This window comes from Ailuropoda melanoleuca, chromosome 2, assembly GCF_002007445.2.
Source record: "Ailuropoda melanoleuca isolate Jingjing chromosome 2, ASM200744v2, whole genome shotgun sequence".
Classification (NCBI taxonomy): Eukaryota; Metazoa; Chordata; class Mammalia; order Carnivora; family Ursidae; genus Ailuropoda; species Ailuropoda melanoleuca.
The window spans coordinates 21,696,274-21,723,504 of NC_048219.1; the positions used below are offsets into that span (position 1 = coordinate 21,696,274).

General features: G+C 46.1%; 3 protein-coding genes across 8 annotated transcripts; 1 reads left to right on the forward strand and 2 right to left on the reverse strand.

The window, feature by feature from the left end:
- Window positions 1–4,062: 4,062 nt before the first annotated feature.
- On the reverse strand, window positions 4,063–7,748 carry CCDC163 (coiled-coil domain containing 163). 4 transcript variants are annotated; one of them, XM_011225297.3, is made up of 10 exons: window positions 7,217–7,748; window positions 7,095–7,125; window positions 6,730–6,917; window positions 6,536–6,617; window positions 6,183–6,369; window positions 6,014–6,081; window positions 5,666–5,718; window positions 5,264–5,364; window positions 4,592–4,725; window positions 4,063–4,341 (listed from the first exon to the last, which is right to left on the reverse strand). In XM_011225297.3, the coding sequence occupies exons 1-10, from the start codon at window positions 7,292–7,294 to the stop codon at window positions 4,289–4,291; spliced, it is 975 nt and encodes a 324-aa protein (XP_011223599.2). In that variant the 5' UTR covers window positions 7,295–7,748; the 3' UTR covers window positions 4,063–4,288. The 4 variants fall into 4 exon arrangements, with proteins under 4 accessions (XP_011223599.2, XP_011223600.2, XP_011223598.2 ...); XM_011225298.3 differs by having other exon boundaries at window positions 4,598–4,725; window positions 7,095–7,128; window positions 7,217–7,747; XM_011225296.3 differs by having other exon boundaries at window positions 7,095–7,128; window positions 7,217–7,747.
- Window positions 7,749–7,883: 135 nt separating this feature from the next.
- Window positions 7,884–12,611, forward strand: MMACHC (metabolism of cobalamin associated C). Of its 2 annotated transcripts, none has more exons than XM_019799883.2 (4): window positions 7,884–8,074; window positions 10,072–10,266; window positions 11,199–11,240; window positions 11,833–12,611. In XM_019799883.2, exons 1-4 carry the CDS (start codon window positions 7,994–7,996, stop codon window positions 12,250–12,252), a joined length of 738 nt encoding a protein of 245 aa, XP_019655442.1. In that variant the 5' UTR covers window positions 7,884–7,993; the 3' UTR covers window positions 12,253–12,611. The 2 variants fall into 2 exon arrangements, with proteins under 2 accessions (XP_019655442.1, XP_002919497.1); XM_002919451.4 differs by having other exon boundaries at window positions 7,893–8,074; window positions 11,199–11,351.
- A 914-nt stretch (window positions 12,612–13,525) lies between these two features.
- On the reverse strand, window positions 13,526–26,920 carry PRDX1 (peroxiredoxin 1). Of its 2 annotated transcripts, none has more exons than XM_002919450.4 (6): window positions 26,767–26,920; window positions 24,454–24,570; window positions 21,702–21,855; window positions 21,225–21,347; window positions 19,746–19,876; window positions 13,526–13,887 (listed from the first exon to the last, which is right to left on the reverse strand). In XM_002919450.4, the coding sequence occupies exons 2-6, from the start codon at window positions 24,557–24,559 to the stop codon at window positions 13,802–13,804; spliced, it is 600 nt and encodes a 199-aa protein (XP_002919496.1). In that variant the 5' UTR covers window positions 24,560–24,570; window positions 26,767–26,920; the 3' UTR covers window positions 13,526–13,801. The 2 variants fall into 2 exon arrangements, with proteins under 2 accessions (XP_002919496.1, XP_034507449.1); XM_034651558.1 differs by lacking the exon at window positions 26,767–26,920 and adding an exon at window positions 26,665–26,701.
- Between the last annotated feature and the right edge of the window lie 311 nt (window positions 26,921–27,231).

Here is a 27,231-nt window from a genome sequence, read left to right on the forward strand (position 1 = left end):
CCAGGCAGGGGGACTGGGGCGGGGCTTAAGGTGAGCACGCCCCTCTCCTCAAGCCTCCGAGCAGCCAATGAATCGTCAATCTTTGATAAACGAGCTAGTGGAACTACCCAATTAGCATTAGGAATGCCACGTGGTATGAGGGTGGACTCAATAGGCGTCCAGGAAAGCCAATCAACAGCCCTAGGCGCCAACTCTGGAAGACGAAGAGAACCAATAGGAAGGAAGAGGAGGTTAAAAACAGAAGAGGCAGTGTGTTGGGAAGGCGGAACCAAGGAGGAGGGAATACACCTGGGGGAAACCCAAGTCTCGAAGCCTCCAGCGAAGAGGGAAGACAGTAAACACGAGAGGGAACAATCATTGGTAATTTAAAAAACCAACAGAAAATGGATTCGACTGACGCGGCTTTTCGGTTGGTTAAGGGTATAGCTAAGTTAAGGACTACCTGAATAAAGAAAAGCTATACGAACGCAGAGTCCTGCAGGACCTCAGTATAGTGGAAAAACTGATACATAAACTATTATTACCTACTTGAGATAGGAAGAGCAATGGGTGGGGTTAAAATGCTGAGGCAACTATTCATCTAGACTGAGATTCGATTCGGTGAAGGCTTCTTGGAGGAGATAACACTTGAGCTGGCTTGAAAACTGAAGATTTTGAAAGAGCTGCGTAGGGAACAAGAATTCTATCCAACTGTTCGACATGCACATATTTCCTTCCTCATGCTTTCCATATACCTAGACTTGAGGTACTCATAATCTCACGCCTGAGCAGATTGGAACAGGGCTAAGGCTTCCAGGGCTAGAGCAGGGAAAGAAACGCTGGAGTATGGGCCTTCCTGCACCAGTACTCCCTTGGATTAGAGACCTCCTTTGAGACATCTTTATATTTGCCTCCTACTGGAAGGGTCTTGACAGATGAGTGGGATTTGAATAGGAGTATAGGTGGTGTGCATTCCGGTGGCAATAAAGTTTAAGAAACGTGTGTACGATTTCATTCATATGTGGAATCTAAAAAACGACGAATGAATAAACAAACAAAAAGCATAACCCGACCTGAAAATACAGAGAACAAACTGATTATAGGTGCTGGAAAGGACAGGGATAAAATGGGTGAAGGGGAGTGGTAAATACAGGCTTTCAGTTATGGAATTGAATAAGTCATGAGAATAAAAGGCACATCATAAGGAATATCGTCGATGATATTATATTAGCGTTGTGTGATGACAGATGGTAGCTACACTTGTGGGGAGCATACCATAACGTATAAACTTGTCCAATCACTATGTCGCACACCTGAAACTAACGTAACATTGTATGTCAACTACACTTAAATAAAAAAATTTTATTTTTTTTTAAAGATTTTATTTATTTTTTAAGATTTTATTTATTTATTCGACAGAGATAGAGACAGCCAGCGAGAGAGGGAACACAAGCAGGGGGAGTGGGAGAGGAAGAAGCAGGCTCACAGCAGAGGAGCCCGATGTGGGGCTCGATCCCATAACGCCGGGATCACGCCCTGAGCCGAAGGCAGACGCTTAACCACTGTGCCACCCAGGCGCCCCTCCTAGCACATCTTTTGTTTAAAATTTTTTTATTTAAGGGGCGCCTGGGTGGCACAGTGGTTAAGCGTCTGCCTTCGGCTCAGGGCGTGATCCCGGCGTTATGGGATCGAGCCCCACATCGGGCTCCTCTGCTGTGAGCCTGCTTCTTCCTCTCCCACTCCCCCTGCTTGTGTTCCCTCTCTCGCTGGCTGTCTCTATCTCTGTCGAATAAATAAATAAAATCTTAAAAAAAAAAAAAAAGATGTGCTAGGAGATAGGAATGGAGGTTAAACATGATTGGGCTTAAATGCCTAATTTGTCCTTTGTTTTTTATGCTGTGAGAGCTGTCAAAGGCTCTTGAGCGGAGTAGCCTTAACAGGATACTGTTTTAGTTAGATTAATTGGTAGCCCACAGTATCTCCGAAAGGAGAAAAGAAATCACCCCAGCCCAGTACAGTTGGCCCAAAGCCTTTTCTGTATCATTCTTCTGGCAATACATGATGTGCTGCCACCTGGTGACAGTTCAAATACCGTTGTTCGACATTGCTATTGAATTTTTCTGTTGTTAGAGCCCTGGCACCCTTGCAAACCTGTCTCCCACAAAGCCTGATGCAAAGTAGTTGATAAATAAGTACAGCACTTGTACCAAGTAGAATTGAATAATGCCATCATCCTAGATGTATCATTTGCCCAGTGAAAGATGTAAAAGACAGGGATTATTTGTACCTTGAGTAGGAAGATGAGCAAGTTCTGTGTGACCCAAGTCTGATCTCTACCATTTCACTCTCAGCAATCTCTTCTAAGATTTATGTATTTATTTGAAAGAGAGAGAGTGGGGCAGGGAGGGAGAGGGAGAGAAGCTCAAGCAGACTCCCCGCTTAATCCCATGATCCTGAGATCATGAGATCCAGAGTCGGACGCTTGCCTGACTGAACCACCCAGATGCCCCTCAGCAATCTCCTTAATGCTGAGGGGAAAGAACCAAGGAATGCCTTACAGCTATTCAGGTGTCAAAGGTCCACTCTTCATGACCTGTCTGCTAGTCAGGCCAAGACCTTAAATATACCCCGTAACAGGAAGTAATTCCTACCTACTCATTTCAGCCTTTTATTATGGTTTTATTTCAGATAATTATCTCCTCCTCTTCCCAGCTAGATGGAGCTAAGAATTGGGACCCTTATGAGCCCACTGCACATCTTAGCTGAAGGCAAATACATACGAGGTTGGTATGTATTATGCTCAATAAATATCCACCTGGTGGATAAATGGCATTATCCTTTGTCTATATTTAGCGGTGGAAGAGCCCTCATGAGATCTTAGTGGGATGCTGCTAGTTCTAAAGAAATCTTGGACTGCATTGTCTAGAATACAAAATCCAGGTAAGGTGAAACTAAAGCTGCCCTTAGTCTACATAGAAAGATATACTTTCCAGGGAGCAACCAAGTGATGGAAGGATTAAAACCAACCCACAAGGCCTATTTTTTTAATATAACAGGAAATATCAGAGTACATCACTCCTAGTGATACAATGAGTAGTAAATCATGAAATTTGGGGGCTCCTGGGTGGCTCAGTCGGTTAAGCATCTGCCTTCCGCTCGGGTCATGATCCCAGGGTCCTGGGACCCAGTCCCGCATCAGGCTCCCTGCTCAGCAGGAGGTCTGCTTCTCCCTCTCCCTCTGTGCTCGTGCACGCTCTCTCTCTCTCAAATAAATAAAATTTCTTAAAAAATGAATAAATCATGAAATTTGTTTCATTTAGCAAATATATACATATGTATCATTTAATAAATATATAATATATTATTTACCACAATGTAAACTGTATTTCTTACTGGATGTCACAGTCAAAAAATTCTAAAAGACACTGCATTAGAGGCAGAAACTGAAAGAAAAGAGACCAGGAAACTGCTACAGAAATGCAAGCTGGTGGGGCGCCTGGGTGGCACAGCGGTTAAGCGTATGCCTTCGGCTCAGGGCGTGATCCCAGCGTTGTGGGATCGAGCCCCACGTCAGGCTCCTCTGCTGGGAGCCTGCTTCTTCCTCTCCCACTCCCCCTGCTTGTGTTCCCTCTCTCGCTGGCTGTCTCTATCTCTGTCAAATAAATAAATAAAATCTTTAAAAAAAAAAAAAAAGAAATGCAAGCTGGGCTGGGCTGGGCTGCTGAGGATGAGGAGGTGCAGTGGGACTGGAGTAAGCCTTAAGAGGCAGAAGCTGGAGATGAGGAGAGGAAGCCTCCTACTACTCGGGTCCAGGGCCTAACTGAATGCCTCGCTCTCCTCTGCATCCCCACAGCAATACTGCCCCAGAGCACTGTCCGACCTCATTCTACCCACCAGAATGGGAGCTCCCATCTCTTTCCAAGTTCCACTGAGCACAGGGCTTGTACCAGAAGGTACAGCTGTAAATATCTATGAACCTGAATTTCAGAGACAGAGATGGCAGGAAGCAGTCAAGTAACAAGAGGAAGAAAAGATACAGTTGAGTTTATCCCACATAGGTGCTGATTCACTGAAGACATCAAGGAGGGTTAAACATTTTATTGCAGTTGGTGGACAGGGATGGGCAGGCAGTGACAAGCCTCAATAACGAGGGCAGATACCAGCTAGATCAAGAGAGGAGGGGCAGGGGACCCAGAAACAGGGCCTTGGAGGGAAAGGTGAGGAAAACTACTCTTACAAGTCCTTACAGGTCACTCAGGAACATTGTGAGGCCCTTAAATAAGAGGTTCTCCTGCTCAAGGCTCTGGGCCTAGAGCTGTAAGCTGCTGGGCTCCAGTTTAGAAAGTGTGCTCCTCTGGAGATCTAAGAGGAGAGAAAAGGAAGAGAAAACAAACCATCAGCAAGCACTGTGATACGCATAGAACTAAGCCCTGGGCCTGTCTGATGGGGAGGAACATAGAGGCCTAACTTGGGATAAGTAATAACAAAGGATGATGGATTCACAAAAAAAGAGGCAGAGACTCCATTCTACCCACTGCCAAACAATTAGGCAGCAGACACCCACACACCATTCAGATTCAGCCTCACCCAGACCTGAGATCCCTGCCCTTACCCCCACCTAGCTTCCTTAAAGTTTCCAGCCGGCCGCTGTTACTGTCCAGAAGACTGACTTCAGAGCTAGATGAAGAAAGAGACGTGGCAAAGGTGGCAGCCACAGGGAGCTTAGATTGTAAGATGTGAGAGGTCCTGGAAAGGGGAAGAGAATCAGAGGCAGAGATGGTGACTGTGGGACAAGGGGACCCTCCCAGCACAGAACTGTCCTCCATCTTGAGGCCAGGACTCCAGTCTCCTCCCTCTTCATCCTCTGAACATATAAAGATACCTCAATGACCCTGTATCAAGTAAAGAATGCCCAGTACTACCTTTATGGGCTGTAACCCAGATACTCATACCACCCCTACCAACCCACGTCAAATCTAAGATAGTTGGGGGGCCCCTGAATGGCTCAGTCGGTTGGGTGTCTGACTCTTTGATTTCAGCTCAGGTCATGATCTCAGGGTTGTGGGACTGAGCCCCATACTAGGCTCTGCACTCAGCACAAAGTCTGCTTGAGATTCTCTCTCTCCCTCTCCCTTTGCCCTTTTCCCTGCTCACTCTCTCTCATTCTCTCTCAAATAAATAAATAAATTTTTAAAAAAAATCTATGACGGCTGAACTTTGGTCCCCAATGCCTGGCCTCTGAGACAAATCCCTTCCACTGCCACAAACACCCACATCCCCTGACCTGTGGACGTTGTGCTCACGCCGGGCATCCTGTGCCTCTGTCCTGGCAGCCTCCAGGGTGTAACCCTTGCCCTCCTGGCCACTTTGCAGCTGCTCCAACATCTGCCAGACCACAGACCCAGGTAGAACCAAACCTCTCCCTCTCCAGGAGGAATCCCCCTCCCCACCATTGGCATATTCAGCACACATGGAACTCTTATGTGCGCAATGACAATTTCTCAACCTGGAGAAGGGGGCTTGCGAAGAAGAGCTTTGGAGGGAGGCAGAGTCCGCACCGGGAAGAGAGAAAGAGATAGGGGTGGAAAAGAGTATCCTGGGCTGCCTGCAGAGCAGAATAGACAGAAAAAAAAGGAAGGGGCCTCCACTGGGAGATATGAAGAGATAGGTCTGATCCTAGTCCTACCTTCCAGCTGTGTCCTTCAGCCATCTGTTTCAGCAGCAGCTCCTGGTGCTGGCCTTCAGATGAGAGAAAAATGTAAGGGAGCTATCCTCCAACTTCTTTCCTTTCCCCTCCCTACCTTGTACACAGCCCGGTGCTGAAAACTGAGACAGAGCATTCGGGTGTAGCTACTGGGAATCTTCCAAGCTGACTGGGGAGACCAGACTCACACCATGGAGGCAAGACAAAACACTTGGCCAGAATTCTGAGCAGCTCAAGCAAGCAGAGCTACGGCCACTTACTGGGATAGCAAAAAGACTCTCCAGAAAAGAGAACAGGTGAATTCGTACCCACCCCCAATCTTTTACTCACTCAGCTGGTCCCGCAGCAGCTTCAGCTCCTCCCGAAGAATTTCTGACTCCTCCCACAGGAGTTGCCGCCTGCACAGATGACAGCAGTGTCATCCTAAAGACAATCAAGAAGCCCAGAGGACACTACCAGGAGTTAGAGGCCTGAAGGAGAGAACTTGCGCATCACATACTCATTCTGCAGCTCTTGGTGAAGGCCACTAGAAGCACTGCACTTTCGTGGTCCTGTTTGTATTTGGGCTTGGGCCTGTTCCTGCACCAGGCTTCGAAGGCCCTGCAGTTCCCTTCTCAGCCCCTCCAGGCGTTGCTCCAAGAGGAGGGCCCTCCGCTCTGGGCCCCCCTGAAGCAACCTCAGCGATGCTGTAGTGGGACAAGTTGAGCGTCAGCCCTTCCGAGAGCTTTACACATGAGCCTAGACATTTCACTTGCAAATCAAGACACAAGCAAGTGCACAGGTGTGTAACAAAATCGTGTGCATACATAGTGAGCTATGTGTATGAAAAAAAAAAAAAAACTGGCCAGATACCTTCCAGGGCACAGATCTGGTACTTCTGCTGCTCTCGCTCTTCCAGCAGCCCCTGCACAGCCTGCCTTAGTGCCTCAGTCACCTACCCAGGCAAGAAAAACCACATGAGCTACTGTGTAAAGGGCTTCCCCAACCCCTGATAACCTCATCTCACACAAACACCACACATACAAACCTGGGAGTCCACGCTTTACCTGAGCCTGGGATTGAAGCTGGGATCGGAGAAGAGTAACTTCATCCCGGAGAGAAGTTGTGCTATGGGCCTCAGCCCAATTCAGCCTCTCTGGAACAAAGGGAGTCTCTCGAGCCCAAGGCTGTTGAGCTTGGACTCCAGACTGTGGAGGCAAGTGATGAGGGGAAATCCAGGTCCCAGCCAGGTCTCCTGTTGCAGGAATAAGTAAGGGACAATTGTGAGGCTTATTTTTAGGGGGAAAACAGATGTTTGCTCAGGAAAGAAAACAGTTGGAATTTGGAAGGAATAGTGGATGATACAGGCACTGGAAAAAAGCAGATCCTGGAAAGAGAAAAGGCTGGAGGGTAGAAAAGGGACAACACTTACCTGCTGTGGAGACTCCAAGAGGATACAGCCGCTGCTACAAAAGAAACAAGTGCACAGGCCAATAAGCTCTGAGTGTCCCTAAACCCAAAACTCCAAATGGGGGACCTTAGGCGCCCCCTCACCTTAATCCTGGCCACATTTCCATCCGTAGCATTGAGAAGTGCGTCGAGGTGCTCAGACCAGCTCAGGCTCCTACTCATAACCTTCTGCGAGGCCGCCTCCTGCCGTCTTGTGTCCTTGCTCTCCTACCCCAGAATACCCGAAGCACAGCCCAGTAAAGTCACACGTCAGACAGCGAGTGGGGATCGAGGATGTAATACTAAAGGTAGGGATGCAGTATCAAGCCAAAACTGGGACTAGTCAGGGGAAAAACGCTTGGGGAAAGTAGGGGGAAAAGCGAGATACTCTGATACGCAGCTATCAGGTGGGAGTTGAGAGCGCGGAATCTTGGTCGAGACCTCTACAGATCCAAGACACAAGCGTCATCACGCCGAACCTGTGCCAGCGACTACAGCCGCCACCGGTTCAAACCCTCCTTACAGACCCGGGAAGTCTGAGTTCGGACTTGCAGCCGCAGGGCCACTTGGGAAACTGAGTTCGTCTCTCCCGGAGACAACCGGCGATGAAGGGGGCCGAACTACGTTTCCCTGGAAGCGACAAGAACATTCAAACTCTCACCGTGAAGCTTGCCGGGAAACTGAGGCTTTCGGATTCTGTAGTTGTTGTCCTCAAGGAGCATGTGAACTACATATCCCAAGATGCATTGCACCGAGCCAACGCTATCCCTCCGCTGGTCGTAGTAGTTCTTGGGAATTGGAGTCCAGGCTACCTTGAAACTTAACGGACCAGGTTATACTTGAGACTCCATTCCCCAGCAAGCTCTGTGCGTAGTGTGCGCTATGGAGCCGCAAGTCGCAGAACTGAAGCAGAAGATCGAGGACACGTTGTGCCCTTTTGGTTTCGAGGTTTACCCCTTTCAGGTTGGTTCATCCCTTCTACGGTGCTGGGCGAGGTGTATGATTGGCCTAGGTGCTACCGGCGTGGAGCCCGAGAGTCTTCTGGTCCTTCCCGAGCTCCTCTGGCGCCACGTCCCTCTGACCTACCAGGACAGGGTGTCAACGGGGACTTGGTTAAAAAACTAGAGAAACGGTCGCATGTTTGTCCTTTACCCCCATATAATGCCGTATTGATGAATGGGAGAAACATAATCCAGTAAGTTTGTGGCTTTGCCACCTCCATAATTCAGAAGAAGAAAGTGATCCCTGCAGCCAGTCACTTTAGAAGCTTCCTGAAGGAATTAAGATAGGGCAAGGCCTGGAAGGCTTGCGTAGCTAACATTTAGGCCATCTGAAGAGGGAAGGTCATTCCAGTTGTTGAACAAACAATTGGCTGGTTTGTTCCATCTACCACAGAAGGATAATTCATGATGTCGCCAGTCACCAGCGCTGGGCTGGATACAGAAACTGCACTTGCCTGACACAGAAGTCTGGCACCACCACTTACCCTTGTTTACATAGACCCATTTCCCCCTTATCCAGTGCCCCCTGTACTGAGCTGTATGCTTGGACAAAGCTAAATCAACTCAGCTTGAGCCCTTTGCCTGATGCTTAAGATACACCCCACTCCCACCCCTTCCACTGAGTGGCCCACAGCAGTGCTGGAAAAGAATAGAGAGGAAGAGGTAGGTTGGGTCTAGCTTAAGAAGGACTAACCAGAAAAAATGGAGTTGGGCTACATGTAAAAAGAAGAGGATTATGTACATCCCAAATATTAGGAACAGCTTGAGTAAAGATGTGGTGGTAGTGGTGGATGGCAGGTATGGAGAGAGTGAAAATGACTGTTGGGTTAGGTAGACCTGGGTGGGTAATGGCAGTTATTGTACTGAACAGAGTCAGTCATCCTGGGCTCCTACTTCTCACCCTTTCCCTCCCCCACATCCAGTCAGACACCAAGACCTTTAGGAATCTGTCACCTGAATCTCCCAAATCCATTCCCTTCCTTCCAACCCCTCTATGCTCTGGTCCAGACCAGTATTCCTCACTTGGATTACTGCAGTAACCTGCTTGCTATCATTCTGCATGCAATCCATCCTCCACACTGCAGCCAGATCTCTTTCTAAAACTGATCATGTCAGTTTACCCCTTAAATCTTCAATGGCTAGCTCCTTGTCACCAAATTAGACCGATATTCCTTAAATTGGTATTCTAGGCCTGTCATAATCTCACGCCTACTGATCTCTTCACCCCTCTCGTGCTCCCCTTTACAAACCCTTCACTTCTATCAAACTGGAAAATTTGCTATTTTCTAAATATGCCCTTTTTTAAAGATTTTATTTATTTATTTATTTATTTATTTATTTATTTATTTATTTATTTATTTATTTGACAGAGAGCCAGCCAGCAAGAGAGGGAACACAAGCAGGGGGAGTGGGAGAGGAAGAGGCAGGCTCCCAGCGGAAGAGCCCAATGTGGAGCTCGATCCCAGGACCGTGGGATCATGACCCGAGCCGAAGGCAGACGCTTAACGACTGAGCCACCTAGGCGCCCCCCAAATGTCTTTTTTGCATGTCTTTGTTAATGCTGTGACCTTTATTTGTAATATATAACGGATTCTCCCTCCCCACATCAAGTCTGTCGGATTCCTTCCTAACCTTCAAAACAGCTTCCAGGAAACCTTTTCTAATTTCACAGGACCCTCATCTGCCCCTGTCATTGCACTAATCACAGTACAATTTCTTTTGGTTCTTAGTTGTTCATGAATTCTCTGCCTCTCTATTCCAAATTCCCTGTCAAATTCCCCCATAGAGAAGTCCCCCATAAATACACATCATGCAGCATCAATACAAATCCATTGACCGAATAAGTGAGATGGAGACTGAGGCAAGATGTATGAGGCCCTGAATGCTAGGATGAGGTATGGGCCTAGCAAAGGCCTGAATTGGCCCTCCTGTGTGGCCTGAATTTTCTCTCTGTTCCAGGTGGCATGGTATAATGCACTCCTGCCTGCAACCTTCCACCTACCCCTGCCAGGACCTACCCTGGCCTTCCTGGTACTCAGCACACCTGCCATGTTTGACCGGGCCCTCAAACCCTTCCTGCAGAGCCGCCACCTCCAACGACTGACTGACCCTGTGGACCAGTGTGTGGCCTACCACTTGGGCCGCGTTAGAGAGGTGAGCAAGGCTCATATATTCCCCCAGCTTCCAAACCTGTAGCTGCTTCCAACTCCTCTAAGCTCAATGCAGGATTAGACCTATGTAGAGCCAAGACCCACTTCCCAGATAGGATATCCTAAAGCCATCCCTGACATTGTGATCTCTCCCCATTCTGCTTTATCTTACCCCAGTTTCAGCTACCTTCTTCTAGCAGCCCCCCAGGTCTAGAATCAATCTCACTCACCCTACTCTCATGGGCAATTAATTATATGAACCTCAAACCAGACTTCCCTTAGCCTCCAAGTGAAATAGGAATAAGCCCAGCACCCCCTAAGCATCTCTCACCTGTCTTTGCCCTAGACTGGAAGTTTTGCTGTCTTCAGGGCCTTTTAAGGACAGAACAGTATTTCCCCACCACAAACATGTACACAAAAAACACATTTACATTGGATCTCCCCAAAGCTGGGCCAGGTCTTCCTCCACACTGGGACTCTGGAAGGCAGAGACCAGTCACTCCTCATAATAATTTTTTTTCTAAAGATTTATTTTAGAGAGAGTGTAGGGGGAAGAGGCGGAGGGAGTGAGTCTTAAGCATTAAGAAGACTGTGCTGAGAGTGGAGCCTGACACACGGTTCAGTCTCCTGGCCCTGAGAGACCTGAGCTGAAACCAAGAGTCTGACACTCAACCGACTGCACCACCTAGACACCCCAGTGCCTCACCATAGAACCTTCTGAGCAAGACCTTGTTATTTCCCTTCAAACATGGGCCCTCCTGGACACAACATGATTTTCTTCACAGTGGATTCCCGCACCGCCCCCCCCCCAAGTTTAAGGCCATGTTTTCCCTTCAAATGATTCTGAGGACAGGACCTTGTTAACACAAATTAGAACTCTCTGGGGCAAAGTCATGTTTCCTTTCATGCTGAAATGAGCTTTCCTCTCTATCCCAGAACCTCCCAGAGTTACAAATCGAAGTCATCGCTGACTATGAGGTACACCCCAATCGGCGCCCCAAGATTCTGGCCCAGACTGCAGCCCATGTGGCAGGGGCTGCTTACTACTACCAACGAAAGGATGTGGAGGCTGACCCCTGGGGCGACCAGGTCAGAGGGCAAGTCTGAATGAGTAGGGACTGGGAGAAAATGGTGAAGGCCCCTCAAGATACCAACTCTTAACATTCTTCCACCTGGGTAAAGGATTTGGTAGACACAATACCAGGGAAAGATGTGTCCTGGTCAGGAGCGTGACCCCACATGCTTTCTGGAGTCTGCCTGGGAACAGATCAGGTCAGAGAACCTGGTGATGTTCTTAAAATCTGGTTGCAGGATGGAGGGGGGCAGAGCAGTGATTAGGAGACCAGTTGATGGGAGGCTCGGTTTAAGGAACTTTTCCTTCCTCATGGCCAGAGTAAGCTCATGAAAAGGGTTGTCCAGGAGAGGAAATGGGGGAGCCCAGCTACAAGAGAGGTTCAGATGTGGCATCAGTGTCCTTTGAGAATTGCACAAGCCTAGTCTGCAATGATGGTAGTTGGACTTAAGTGTCAGGGTGACCTCCATGACCTTGCTTTTCTTTACTCTCTCTCAGCACATATCAGGCGTGTGCATGCACCCCCGATATGGGGGCTGGTTTGCCATCAGAGGAGTGGTGCTGCTGCCAGGAATAGAGGTGCCAGGTCTGCCACCCACAAAGCCCCTGGACTGTGTACCTAAAAGAGCTGACCGAATCACCTTGCTTGAAGGCTTTAACTTCCATTGGCGTGACTGGACATACCGGGATGCTGTGACACCACAGGAGCGCTACTCAGAAGAGCAGAAGGCCTACTTTTCTACTCCACCTGCCCAACGCTTAGCCGCCTTGGGCTTGGCCCAGCCTTCAGAGGATCCTAGCTCTGCATCTCCTGAACTACCTTTTACCACACTCAGACCCAAAAAGCTCCACAATCTCAGCAGAGCCCGGGGCTGGCTCAGCCCCAGTGTCTCACCACCTGCATCCCCTGGCCCTTGATATCCTCCCTCCCCTGGGATCCCTATTTATTAAGTGGTACTTGCTGGGACTCATTTTGCCTTTTGGCAAGGGAAGAGGTTTTATTTGGGATAGGATTATTTATTCTTGATAAAAGAATGTAGTAGAGATCTTCAATGAAGATAAGGCTCCAGAATTTAGTCAAAACAAGAAATCAAAGACCAATCCAAAATTCCCACCTGGCTTGGAATATGGGATTATTCCTGTTAGCATTTTCTCCAGGGCTCCCAAGATGCTACTTGCTACAGAGCCTTTAGAAAGGGTAATCATCCCCTAATGGCATCTGCTTCATAGGCTTTGTTATGGGTAGTGAATAAACACATGTAAAACACCATCTGAAACAATGCCTGGCTTATTAAAGTGGTGTCCGCTGCAATCAAAAGCCCTGGGAATCCTGTACTGCTGCACATAAAGGTCTTGCTCGGAGGGGTGGAGATAGGCGGGAGTAGCTGATACACAGGAGTCTGCAAGTACAAAATACACAACAGACTCAGTTCTGAATCTTCCTAGCCACAGGGCTCAGGAGGCAACCACCTTCTCCCCAGACATCCCTTCCTCCTCAGGACAATGAGCGCCAAAAAGGAGCTACTTTCAAATCAAGGCTAGATCAGGAAGCCAAGCAGCACTCAGCACTGTGTAAAAATTTTGAGAGTGAGCATGAGCAGGGAGCCCGACGTGGCACTCCCAGCACCCTGGCATCATGACTGTAGCTGACGGCAGACGCTTAACCAGCTGAGCCACCCAGGCGCCACAGCACTGTGCTTTTGTGACACAGAAAGCTTTACCCTACAAACACTAGGGCTCTCTACCTCCTCCCCGTTTTAGTCTCAAAGCCTCCACTTCTGATCTTTTACAAAGCTAGTACCAGGCATTTATCCTAAGAGGCCAAGCTTCAAGTTCTCATGCAGCATTCCCAGTAGTGTAAAGGTAAATGTCCAAGTAATCTCATTGGGCCTCAATCTAAAGCCTACAATCTATGCTTTAGCCCTAGCACAGATTGCAGTGCTTTAGCCAACATGACCGGAGGTCTTGCTTTCTCCCCTCCTCCCCCGCCATACAGTGAAAACAATACCACCTTGATTCAGTTCCATTTCCTGAGTCTACCTGCATATCCCCCTGCCCGCAATATAGTTTTCTGAATCTGAGGCAGCTCTCAACCCTCATTTTCTCCTAAAAATGGAAAGCGGAGCCTAAATTCCTCAAAATCAAAAGCTAGTGCCCCCCCCCCCCCGCCAAATGAAGAATCAACAAAGTCTCAGTTCAAGTCAGTTCAAGTTTAATAGAAACGACAAAAGATTGAAAGTGATGCACCACTACTGTACATATCAATTGGCCTGCCCCGTAACACAGCTCAGGCCATTCTCTCCAGAGGAAGAAAAGCTGGCCTCCCCAACCTCTGCAGGAAAGACCTGTCCTGTCCCACACATTTGCACAGAGTCTAAAGTCTTGTGTTTTAAGCACGACAATAGTACAAAAGAGATTTTGTTTTCATGGCCACCCACTGAAGCCCAGCCCTAAAATGGCCTGGCGCTCACTTCTGCTTAGAGAAATATTCTTTGCTCTTCTGGACATCAGGCTTGATGGTATCACTGCCGGGTTTCCAGCCAGCTGGGCACACTGCAAGAGAAAATTATTATTAATTAATAACCTGCTCAGTGGTAAGCTCCACCTTCCTCCCATGAACAAATGGAGATAATATGACAAAGGGCTCAAAACCAAATCCGATACCTTAAGAGGCTGAACACTCTGGAACTAGGAAGCCTATGCTACAGCCTGAGATCGTGCAAGCCTCTTAGTGTCAACGCTAACTATAAACATGTAATTTAATCCTCACCACAGCCCTAATACTATTACACCTAAATTTATTCACGTAGCAACTAAAATTTAAAGAATAAGTAACAGCTTCAATTGTATGCTTTGTTCTAGAAATAATCTGTCTCAAGTATATATGGAAAAACAATTAAAATTTGTTAACATCAGATACTGGGTGAAGGCATTTTATTTCCTCAGTAATTTTATGTATGCTTCACATAGGTATTTTAAAAAACCTTAAATGCTCTTCAACAAATGGTGCTAGGACCAGCTGGATTTCCACATGCAGAATAATGAAGGTGGACCCCTACTTCACACCACGTAAGAAAAATTAACTTGGGGGTGCCTGGGTGGATCAGACGGTTGAGCAACCGACTCTTAAGTTTTAGCTCAGGTCACGATCTCATGGGTCTTGGGGCCCCCACACTCAGCAGGGGTCTGCTTGAGATTCTCTCTCTCTATCTCCCTCTGCCCCACCCCCCTGTGCTCTAAATAAATAAATCTTAAAAAAATAAACTTCATGACCTTGAACTTGGAAATGTATTCTTAGTATAATGAAAGCACATGCAACAATAATCAATTGGACTTGATCAAAATTAAGAACTTCTGTACAAAGTACCTTTTCAAGAGTTAATGCACAGAATGGGGGAAAATATTTATACACCATGTATCTAAGAAAGGATTAACATCCAAAATGTATAAAGAATTCCAATTCAACAAAAAGACAACCCAAGGTCTCCTGGGTGGCGCAGTCAGTCAAGCATTTCCCTTTGGCTAAGGTCATGATCCCAGAGTCCCAGGATTGAGTCCAGCATAGGGCTCCCTGCTTCTCTCTCTGCCCCTCACCCCGCTCTTGTGCTCTCTCTCTCTCAAATAAATAAATAAAATCTTTATTAAAAAAGAAAAAAAAAAAAAAAAGACAAAAAGCAACCCAGTTCAAGACAGGCAAAAGACTTGAGCAGACATTTCTCAAAGAAGGTAAAACAAATGGTCATTAAGCATATGAAAATATCCTCAATATCACTAGTCATTACAGACTTGCACATCAAAAGCACAATCACACCTCTTCACAACCACCAGGATATACAGTATTAAAAAATAAAAAAGCGTGTTGGCAAGGTTGTAGAGAACCCTATTTCTTGGTGCAGCTGCTGTAGGAAACAGTTTGGTAGTTCCTGAAGAAGCTGAACAGAATTACATGACCCAGCAATTACACTTCTAATGTAAATACCCAAAATAATTGGAAACAAAGATCCAGACACCTGCTTACCATTATTCTAGCAGCATTATTCGCAATAGCCAAAAGGTGAAAACAACCCTGTGTTCATCAACAGATGGATGAATACACAAAATGATACATACGTAAAATGGAGTATTATTCAGCCTTTAAAAAAGAATGAAGTTTTGATACCCACAGCAGCATGAACCTTGAGAACCTTGAATCCATTATGCTAAGTGAAAGAAACCAAACACAAATGGACCAATATTGTTATGATTTCACTTACATGAAGTATCTAGAATAGGCAAACTCACAGACACAGAAAATAGAAGTTACCAAGGGCTGGAAGTAAAGGGGAATGGGAAGTTACTGCTTAAGGTCATAGCTGTCTGGGATGATGAAAACATCCAGAGAATATTGCTGATGGATACATTACAACACTGTGTATGTAATTAATGCTACTAAATTGTACACTTAAAAAGCAAATTATGCCATATGTATTACATTAAAAATGAAGTTAAAAAAAAACTTTAATGACCTGTCCCCATACCAAGAAATAAGCTAAGTAAACAAAGCTAGGACTGTGTAAAACCACAACACTAAGCTGATTCTTCCCTCTGGTAGCCCTTGAGGGATCTGAAAAAAAGCAACCAGTTTGCCCCCGTAGTTTAACTCTGCCAAACTGGATAGCCTGAAATAAAAGGGGTAGGACTGCCAGAGAAGGCCCTACTTGCTTCACTAAATAACTGCCTTCTGCCCTTGGTAAACAAAGGCCTGAGTTTAAATCTTTCATACATTTATTATGCAGAAAAAGCATAGCTTCCATCCTTTTCCTAAAATGCTGAGCTGGCAATGCTCCTTGGGCTACCCGGAGGAGTAAGGGAAGGGAACCAATCAGATTTTTCACTTCCACTTGCTATCCATCTTCTAGGAAACATGTAGTCACCAAAGTCCAGTAATGAAGCAACAAGTCTTACTCGAGCGAGAGAGGGCATCCCCTTTCAGTCCAAGGATATCATAGCCTCAGATGTCACTCTGTAACCAGCTATCTAGGAACAAAGTATGGATGGGACAAGCGCCAAACTGCAGACCCAGCTGCCATTACTTTCCTGAAATCTCTACTTCACTAGTTACAGTAATTAGCTTTAGTGGCACCAAAGAGTTAAGACACAGGTCACTAAGCATAAAAAAGCTAGAGAATGAAGAGAAGCAAGTAAGCAACCAGTTAAGAGCCAGCCAGAAGTTTGGCAGTAGGTGCTAACAGGGGGGTAAAAAAAAAAAAAAAGAAAAGAAAAGAAAAGAAAAAACTATCTTAGAAGAAAACATAAAAGCTTTAGAAGAACAGTCCAGTTATAAATCATGATACAAAAACAGGAGGAATAATGAACCAGAAAAACCTTACCAACTACTTTCACTGGCACTAAGGACTCATGGCACTCAAGAATCTATCAGGTAAGGGACACCTGGGTGGCTCAGTCAGTTAAGCATCTGCCTTCAGCTCAAGTCATGATCCCCAGGTCCTAGGGTCAAGCCCTGCATCGGGCTCCCTGCTCAGTGGTTGAGTCTGCTTATTCCTCTCCCTCTGTCTCTTCCCCTCCACCCGTGCTCATCAATCAATAAATAAATAAATTAATTAATATATCAGTTATCAGTGACCAGACAGAAAGAGCCACACTTGGATCACTCATACCCGGCACTGTTAGGTTTTTTCAGAATCAATATGGAGTCCAGAAGAACTGGTTGAGTCCCACAAAAACCAGCTTTCAAATACAACTGAAATAACGATGACTCTCCAAGGAGAAAATAAGATCAGTCAGGGTAACTTCAGTATGAGAACTTCCAACACAGAAAGCCCTAAACAATGTTTTCAGCATTACCTAAAAAAAAGATGGTTATGAATCTGGATCCCCGTTTCAACATTTACTATGAATAAGCGCTGTGTTAAGTACTGGTTTATGGGTCCTCAAAAATAGAAATGTAGGCTCTTAGTTATAGAGAACAAACAGGGTTACTGGAAGGGAGGAGGGGAGGGGGATGGGTTAAATGGTTGATGGGTATTAAGGAGATCACTTGTGAGGAGCAGATGTAAGTGATGAAATCACTAAATTCTACACCTGACACTAATGATTACTGTATGCTAATTGGTATCTAAGTAAAAACTTGGAAAGAAATACAAATATATAAATGAAACTGAACCATTACGTTGTACACTTGAAACTGATGCTATAATTCCCTCAAAAACTACAAAACAGATTATCTGCCAAACCAATAATATATGCAAAGTACCTCACACAGAATGCTTGGTATTCATAGGCTCTTAAGTGGTATCTATCATATAAACCATACAGGCTGCATAGAGAAAGCTTTGCCTGTTCTAGTGGGATGGGAAGAAGAGACCAAGAATCTGAAGAAGCAAGCTTCAGAATTATGAAAGCTGGGTTCAAAAACCTAGGCTACATGGAAGGTGCTTCTATGGAAGTCCAATAAAAGGCTTTTGCGCCACTCCCCAGCTCCTCCTCTCTTTGTGCTGAATCTCAATGATCCCCCACCAGGGGGCAGTCTCAGGAGCCATGTGCTCCTTCAAAGCACTAAGGTAAAGCCCACACAAGCTTCTACAAATGGGGCCTTCGGATAGTAGTTGCTCACTGATCTCTATTAGCCTTCCACTCTAGCCAAGCCACCACTTTTGGGTCCCCCGAGAAGACACCAATAATTCAGACTCTAACAACTTCCATGTTCTGTATCAAGATCAGAGCTGACATGGGCCTTAGGAAACTATCTGAACTATTTATCACCTAGAAAATGAAAATGAGATGTAGTAAGGCAAATTCATCCAAGTACACCTGTGCACTTCATCTGACAAGAGCAGCACTTGATTCCAACTATCCTGTCCTCAATTACATTAAGTTTGGGAAGTCATGGGGTTCAAGATCTCCATTCCCCCATATACCCAGTACTTGCAGCCTCAGGACCTAAGTCCTTAAAAACTAAACTAAGTCTTCGTTAGGGTAAGGTTGTCTCATTCCAGCAACAACTATACACCGGCGGGGGTGGGGGGATGATAAAAAAGCTACAGCCTTACTAAATCAAAAGCTGGGATCAAGTAGTTCAGTACTTTATCACAACACACTGTAATGAAAATACAAGGAGGAAAGAACTAGTGAAGAAATAGGAAAAGAAAGGCCTACACTCTAGCAAATGCTAAATAAAAACCCCAAGGTGAATCTGCTTGGTCATGTGTAGATTTTAGGAGGACGAACTTATAAAACATGATCTTTGATCCTGAAACATGTAAGGAAGAACCTTGATATTTTATCTCAAAACACTCTATCCCTAACCCCTTCTCCTTAAAAAAAAAATTTTACATAAACATTTATATAATTTGGTTATTTGCTGATTGGAATTCTTATGAACGTGACAACCACACTGTACCATACAATGTATTTTAAGATAAAAATGGGGTTGCCTGGGTGGCTCAGTTGGTTAAGCTTCTGCCTTCAGCTCAGGTCATGATCTCAGGGACTCCCTGCTCAGCGGGGAGCCTGCTTCTCCTCTCCCTTTGCCCCTCCGCCCCCACATGCTCTTTCTCTCTAAGAAATCTCAAGGGGCACCTAGGTGGCTCAGTCATTAAGCATCTGCCTTTGGCTCAGGGCGTGATCCCAGGGTCCTGGGATCAAGCCCTGCATCGAGCTCCCTTGCTCTGCTGGGAGCGTGCTTCTTCCTCTCCCACTCCCCCTTGCTTGTGTTCCCCCTCTCGCTGGCTCTCTTTCTGTCAAGTAAAATCTTAAAAATAAAATAAAAATCTTAAAAAAAAAATAAATGTATTAGAGTTCTATCTGTCTAGTCTTTGGGCAAATTATCTTACTCCTAACTTTTATTTTCCAAAATTCAAAACTGGTCATGTATTATCTTAAAACAACAACAAAACTAGGGCCATTGTCTGATGTCATGGTCCTGGGGATAAAGCACCGAGTCGAGTCAGACTCCCCACTCAGCAGGGAGCCTGCTTCTCCCTCACCTCCCCCCGCGCTCTCTCTCTCAAATAAATAAATCTTAAAAAAAAAAAAAAGAGTAAAACGAATATGGATCACAGGAATTAAAAGCTCTTCCCCCAATAAACACTTGTCAAGAACGTCATGCTGTACCTGTATTTGTTTTGCCCTTATACACACCTATGAAATCCTTCTACACTACCTTTAGTAAGTTAAAAGCTGCAGCAGGGATTCTAAATGCCCAGGGCAGAAGCAGGGACTATGCAGCTGGAGAAAAAGCCTTTATATATTCTCCTCCCCAAGCTTTCCCATTACCTCATCCCACAACCCACTACAATCCAGAGATTTGAGTTTCTTGAATAGACATGCTTTTACTTGGTAGACCTTGTTCCTGCCATCTTTCCTATCCTACCACAATTCTGTTGTCAAAGTCACCAGGTGGATTGGCTTACCTTCCCCATGCTTGTCAGTAAACTGGAATGCCTGAACCAGTCGCAGAGTCTCATCCACAGAGCGGCCGACAGGAAGGTCATTTACAGTGATCTGCCGAAGGATACCTTTATCATCGATGATAAAGAGGCCCCTGGGAAAAAAAGAGATTGAAGCTTGAGGCAGATGCAGTACAGGTTCAGAAATTGCTTTATTAGTGGGGCGCCTGGGTGGCTCAGTTAAGCGTCTGCCTTCGGCTCGGGGCATGGTCCCAGGGTCCTGGGATCAAGCCCCACATCAGGCTCCATGTTCCGCGCTGGGAGCCTGCTTCTTCCTCTCCCGCTCCCGCTCCCCCTGCTTGTGTTCCCTCTCTTGCTGGCTCTCTGTCAAATAAATAAACTAAATCTTAAAAAAAAAAAAAAAAAAATTGCTTTATTAGAACACAGATGCAATGGAAATGAAAATGTGCAGGCCTCCCAGACTTGCACTGGCTTTGTCCTCCTGCATAAAGAATGAAACGAGGAGTACCTGGCTGGCTCAGTCAGAAGAACGTGTGACTCCTGATGTCGGGAACTGTGGGTCAGAGCCCCACATTAGGTGTGGAGGGAGAAAGGGGAGGATGAAAAAGAATGAAATGAGATCATCCTGTACGCGTTTTTTTTTTTAAAGATTTTATTTATTTATTCGACNGACAGAGATAGAGACAGCCAGCGAGAGAGGGAACACAAGCAGGGGGAGTGGGAGAGGAAGAAGCAGGCTCATAGCGGAGGAGCCTGATGTGGGGCTCGATCCCATAACGCCGGGATCACGCCCTGAGCCGAAGGCAGACGCTTAACTGCTGTGCCACCCAGGCGCCCCCATCCTGTACGCTTTTTAAACTTATACAGTGATGGGGTGCCTTGGCTGGCAATCAGTGGAGCATCCAACTTTTTTTTTTTTTTTTAAGATTTTATTTATTTGACAGAGGGAGACAGCGAGAGAGGGAACACAAGCAGGGGGAGTGGCAGAGGGAGAAGCAGGCCTCCCGCTGAGCAGGGTGCCCGATGCAGGGCTCGATTCCAGGACCCTGGGATCATGGCCTGAGCCGAAGGCAGACGCTTAATGAATGACTGAGCCATCCAGGCGCCCCAGCATGCAACTCTTGATCTCAAGGTTGAGGACTTAAAAATTATATCATTAAAAAATAAATGAATAGGGGTACCTTGCTGGCTCAGTCGTTTAAGTGTCTGCCTTCGGCTCAGGTCATGATTCCAGTGTCCTGAGACGGAGTCCTGCACTGGGCTCCCTGCTCCTCCTCCTCCCTCTGCCACCCCCCCCAACCCTGCTGCCACACCACTTGTACTCTCTGGCTCTGTCCCTGTCAAATAAATAAAATCTTAAAAAACATCCACAACAATGAAAGGAGAAAGGAGTCTACAGATCAGGGCCCTACCTTTCTCCAAAAGTCCCTGAAGTCAATTACATAAATTTTGATGAAATGTCAGCCCCTGGCAGGCATATACCTGAACGAGATGCCTTCATCAGCCTTTAAGACTCCATAGTCCTGAGCAATGGTACGCTTAGGATCTGATACCAAGGGAATGTTCATAGGTCCCAGTCCTCCTTGTTTCTTAGGTGTGTTGATCCTAGAGCAAAAAGCACACAATCACATTCAAACTCTTGTATAGCAAAAGTATTATCTATTCCTTCCCCTTTTCAGCATTCTTAATCTAATTTCCCCAAAAGACCAAACTTTTTCCAGCAGTAAAAGTGAGTGCCTGAAGATAGTTAAGGTCACCAGGATACACTCAGCTGCAACCCAAGCTGCTTCTCCTCCTCTGCTGCCAGGTTAATGAGAGCAACAAGACGAAGTCAGAGCCTTTACGCTCCTTCCATCAGGAGCCATAAGGCAATACTTGAGCAAGTCTACTGTCAAAGCCCCCCAGTCTCAGTTGCTACTTAGTTCAAAGCTCATAGGCAAAATCGACCAAGAGATTTACCACGCCAGGTGACAGAAATGAGAATCCACAGAAGCACCAATCACTTGACAGTTGAGTTTCTTAAATTCTTCTGCCCTGTCACTGAAAGCAATGATCTCCGTGGGGCACACAAAGGTGAAGTCAAGAGGGTAAAAGAAGAACACAACGTATTTTCCTGGGGAGGAAAAAGAGCCAGAAATTTGCCTTTGAAACATACTTCCTTGCTTTACAAAGAATAAAAACCAAGGGGCACCTGACGGAATGCATGGCTTTGTGGGGAGGGAGTGGGGAGCAGAGGGAGAATCTTAAGCAGGCTCCAAACCCAGCACAAAGCTCAACTCGGGGCTCCATCTCGCAACCCTGAGATCACAACCTGATCCAAAATCAAGAGTCTTATGTTTAACTGATGTGCCCCTGATAACTCTCGATCTTGGAGTTTTCAGTCTGAGCCCCACACTGGGTGTAGAGATTACTTAAAATCTTGAAGCACGCTGGTGGCTCAGCCTGTTGAGCATCGAATTCTCGGACTTCGGGTCAGGTCATGATCTCAAGGTGGATTCCATCCTCAGAAGGGAGTCTGCTTGAGATTCTTTCCTCCTCCCCCACACACAGGCAAGCATGTTCTTGGTCCAAAATAAATAAATCTTTAAAAATAAATAAATAAAATGATAAAAATAAATAAATAAAGGGGCGCCTGGGTGGCACAGCAGTTAAGCGTCTGCCTTCAGCTCAGGGAGTGATCCCCACGTTATGGGATCAAACCCCACATCAGGCTCCTCCGCTGGGAGCCTGCTTCTTCCTCTCCCACTCCCCCTGCTTGTTCCCTCTCTCGCTGGCTGTCTCTATCTCTGTTGAATAGATAAAATCTTTAAAAATAAATAAATAAAAACCTAAGGGGGGGGGCCCACTTGGCTGGCTCGGTAGGTTAAGCCTCTGCCTTTGGCGCAGGTCATGATCCCAGAGTCCTGGGATCAAGCCCCTTTTCAGGCTTCCTGATCAGCAGGGAGTCTATTTTTCCCTCTCCTCCCCGTTCTTGATTTCTCCAGCTCTCTCTCAAATACGTAAAATCTTAAAAAAAAAAAAAAAAAAAAAAATTCTCATCACAAGAAAAAAAAATTTTTTAAAACCCCTAAAGACCTTTCCCTATGAAAAAAAGAAGTCTTTTTAAGTTGATGGTAGACAACAACTGCTAAATGCCAATACTCAACACAGATGTCTCCTAGCAGCTAGTTTTAGAACATCTTGTGGTAGGAGAGTCTACATGAAAAAAACTTCCTTTCAGTTCTGTGCTTTTATTTTCCTCCTCCCCGTTGGCTGCCAATAAGATAAACACTTTTCAGTCTGATGTTGATCTCTAGATAGTTAATATTAGCATAAACACCAAGTTCCCCAAAGAAGAAAAGCAAAACCAAGGATGCGATTACCTCTCAAATAAATGCGAACACATACAATTAATGCACAGGAAAAGCTCAACTGCTGGATTCTGTGCTGCAAGTCAGTAAGGAGATCAAAACAAGGAAAAGAGCCTTTGGCACTTCTTTCACAATGAACCACAATAACGGGACAGGTAAGGTTTAACTGATCATCTGAATCACCACAAACCTGTTCCTAACAAGCCTAATTAGACAAGAGAAGAAAAATTTCTTGAGGCAAAATTTCCAAGAGTCCTGGTAAGGTTAACAGGATCTCTAGTTTGAATTTTACTGAAGTCACTCAGATTACCTATAGAAGATGATCTTCAACTGGCCAAGCAGCCTCTCACCACACCTAATAGACTGAGTTATTGAAAGAATTCCAAATATTCACTCATTTCCAGGTAGCAGCAATGTCTGAGAATCAGAATAAGCTGCTCCTTTTGACATTTACTCTGAAAACCAAAATCACTAGAAACTCACTTACCTGAACCTCTCCAGGGCTTTACCTAACAAGCACTTTGAAGCCTCAGCAGGTCAAGCCCTGGAGGACAGAGAGCAGCTCTTTCTAAACCTCCTGCCTTTACCCCTGGGCCAGGGTCACCTCCCCATGGTGCTACTTACCTTGTCTGCCAAAGGAGCTTCCCTCCATAGGGCCCCTCTTAACTGCTTCTCATTGTAAACAAGTGAGATGTGTTAGAAAACCTTAGTCACATGTTCCAAGCTGAGTCCAAGAACTAATTACTAAGGCACTAAAAAAGGCACACTTAACACCTGAGTTTCAGGTTTGCACTTCAAGAAACCTGTGTTTCAACTATCCCAAAAAACCCTGCTGTTGCAGGACTGCAAGGTTAAAAGAGCCTCACCAGAGCTGGCCAGTGTCTGCATGAAACTATCACAGGAAAGAGAATTGTTCCAACTTCAACATCAACTCCTCTCCTGGGGCAAAACAGTCAAGGGAATGTGCCTAAGCCTCTGCCTAATAATACAGCAGCTCTAACGTATGTATTTCATAAACCTAGTTTAAGCTCCAAAAACTGAGCTTTCAACGGCATGAGAATATCTCCCAAAATAACAATACAATTGAGGAGTACTGAGAAGATAATTGAGCTAATACACCCAGGCATAATGAAGCATGGGCTTTTTCCATAAGCTGTCTGAACCTAGGGTATCTATCAGTGATCATGGCTGGTGATCACTACTTCACTTCCACACGAAGGCAAGAGCCTCCTACCCTGAAAACTATGACCTAGGATATATAGATCATTTTACAATCAAACCTAAGAGATACAGAAATCTAATGAGCCAACCTAGATCGTAAAATAATTCCATTTTAATGAACCTAAAGTAATTACTCTTACCTTTGTAGTCTGATAGGCTGAGGTCTTTGAACTGGCCATCTGGCATAACAGCCGTGGCTTTGAAGTTGGGGGCAGGATGCCCAATTTTGGCATTTCCTGAAGACATCTTGCTATCGGCTGGAGAAGATAAAAGAGGAAGTGAAACAAGCCCTATTTTTCTAGGTAACCAACACCCTTCTACTTAGAGACTCAGCTATAGAATGATAAAAGAATTGTCCGGTAACCCTAATATACACATTAATTTTTATACTAGTACGACGCATAAACTGAACTTTCCAACTTGTGCAACAAAACCAGACATTACAGGGATGCATGGGTGGCTCAGTCGGTTAAGCGTCCTTGACTCGATTTTGGCTGTTCATGATCTCAGGGCTGAGCATGGAGCCTGCTTGAGATTGTCTCCCCCTCTCCTCTGTTCCTGCCCCCCCCCTTCCCCTGCATTCTCAGGGCCACTCTCCCTAAAACAAACCAAAAAAAGGTCTCTGAATATCAACTTTTGTTTTCATTTAAAAGCAGCAATTTTTTTAAAAATTGAAGTAACCTCTATTACTTTTTATCATTTATGCAATGTCATTTTCTTCTGTAGTTTTGTTATTCAAAAAGCAGCACTGAGGAAGGTTCAGCCTCAAACCGGAGCCCAAAAGAACACTGCCACAAACAGAATGTCTGATTTCCAGAAGCGGTCATGTTGCCCTTTCCATGGACTACACCTTCATCTGCCTTCGGAAGTCGGGAAACACGCTTGGCCTTTCTCCAGTACATTTGCCCAAGACAGCAAACAACCTTAAAGCCAATCCAACTTTTCAAGACTCAAGACCAGGATTCTGAGATCTCAATTCCAAAACCTTAAGGGTTGTGTATAAGCCCTGTAAGTCCTTTCAAAGATGGGTTTCTGACCTTTTGGCCAGGATTCTGGGGCAATAATTAAGTAGAACAAGAAGTCTATTTATTGCTGGGGAGCCTGGCTGGCTCAGTTGGTGGAGCATGTGACTTGATCTCAGGGTTGTGGGTTGCAGCCTCAAGTTGGGTTCAGAAATTACTTAACCTTACAAAAAACGTCCTTACTTTAGGGTTGCCTGAGCGGCTCAGTTAAGCGTCTGCCTTAGCTCAGGTCCTCATCTCAGGGTCTGGATCAAGCACCACGTAGGGCTCCCTGCTGGGCATAGTGTCTGCTTCTCCCTCTCTCTCTGACCCTCCTCCACACTTGGTTCTCTCAAAAAAAATTTTTTTAAATAAAAAAAGAACATCCTTACTGTAAAATGAAAACGACTTATAGCTAAAAAGCAATGCTACACTGGATTCACCCAGGTCAACACAAAGATAGCAGTTAAGATCTCAATCAGTAAGCCATCCGTTTGAAAGGCCCAAGAAGCTAATCTTCCCACGTCCCAAAGTTTTTTGGTGCATAATACTACAACCAAAAAAATCGTTGTGAGCATCCATTATTACAAATTTTCCACTGCCTAACACCTTTAATAACAAACAAAACTAGTAAAGCAAGCTGCAATTTGGCAACCAAATATACAGAGTGTGACCCTAACATAAACGACCTTCTCGTCCAAACCTGCTTTCCGAGGTGGTCCCCACGTCCACTAAAGTCCGACTCACTGGGGTAAAAGGCCCTTGGACCTCAAGCCGGTGTGCGCCTCTGAGGATCTACCCAAGAACTTCCATGGCGAAAGTCACGCCCCCTAACCACACCTCAGGTTCCCTCCGGCCGCTCCCATTATCAACCCCACCGTAACACTTCGGAAAGCACCACCAAAAAAAAAAAAAAAAAAAAAAAAAAAAAGGCGCTGTCTTCACAGATGAATTCGGGATCACCACAATCGGGATTCCGCAAACGCAAAAAATAAACCCAGAGAAGCGAAATCAAAATCCGACACTCCCCATCTAGTCACAGCGTAGGGCCGTGAACAGCGTCTACCTTACCACACCACGAGAGGGTAGCTTCAGGTCAGTTTCCAGGTCCATTCTAGAAGCTTCCCGAACCCGCCCTTCCCGGAATATTAGTTGAGGAGAGCCCACCACTACTACCAGGAGTCCGCCCCGCCGCCACTCCAAGCCAATAAGTGCACTCTGCGCGGGTTGCCGAGGTAAGAGGAAACTCGAGCCGACGTTAGCCTAAGGGTTTAAACAGGTCTCCGCATCCGTAAGGGAGGCCTACGGGAGAGCGCGCGTACCACCTAACCACACTCTTGAGCGCCAGACCTCGGCCAGCCACCTCCCCCATCACAGCACCCAAGCTGAACAGGATGAGACCCCAGGACAATGAGGAAAAGGCGACGACGGGGATTTGGAGAACCGTCTCACCAGCTCCGAAAACAAAAACGCCGAACACAAGCCAGGAAGAAGACGCGTGAAGCACGCGCGGGGCGCTGCCTTTATATCCTGTACGGCTCTCGCGAGAGTCAGAACGGGCCGGGGGTGCAGGAGGAGGAGAGAGGAGGGGGATCTGGTCCGAGTCCCGCCCCAATCCAACGCGCCCCGCCAGAATGACTCAGCACTTTCCCTCGCTGTGGGCGGGCTTGGGCACGGAGGGCACGGAAGGCACGGATACCCCTCCCCGCTGCCGACGGTTGGGGTCGGAGAAGGCAGAGCGATTGTCTCCGAAGCCGAACGCCTCGGTTAATCTGGGAATCTCCGCCAGGGTCCCCAGTGTGTCTTGCCCTCAAGGGCCAGACCAGGGTAATGGTCCTGTTGCGCCACGGAGGATCACGTCTAACCCACACCAAGCATTGAAAACTATCCAAATATTTCTCAAATACACCAGCCCGA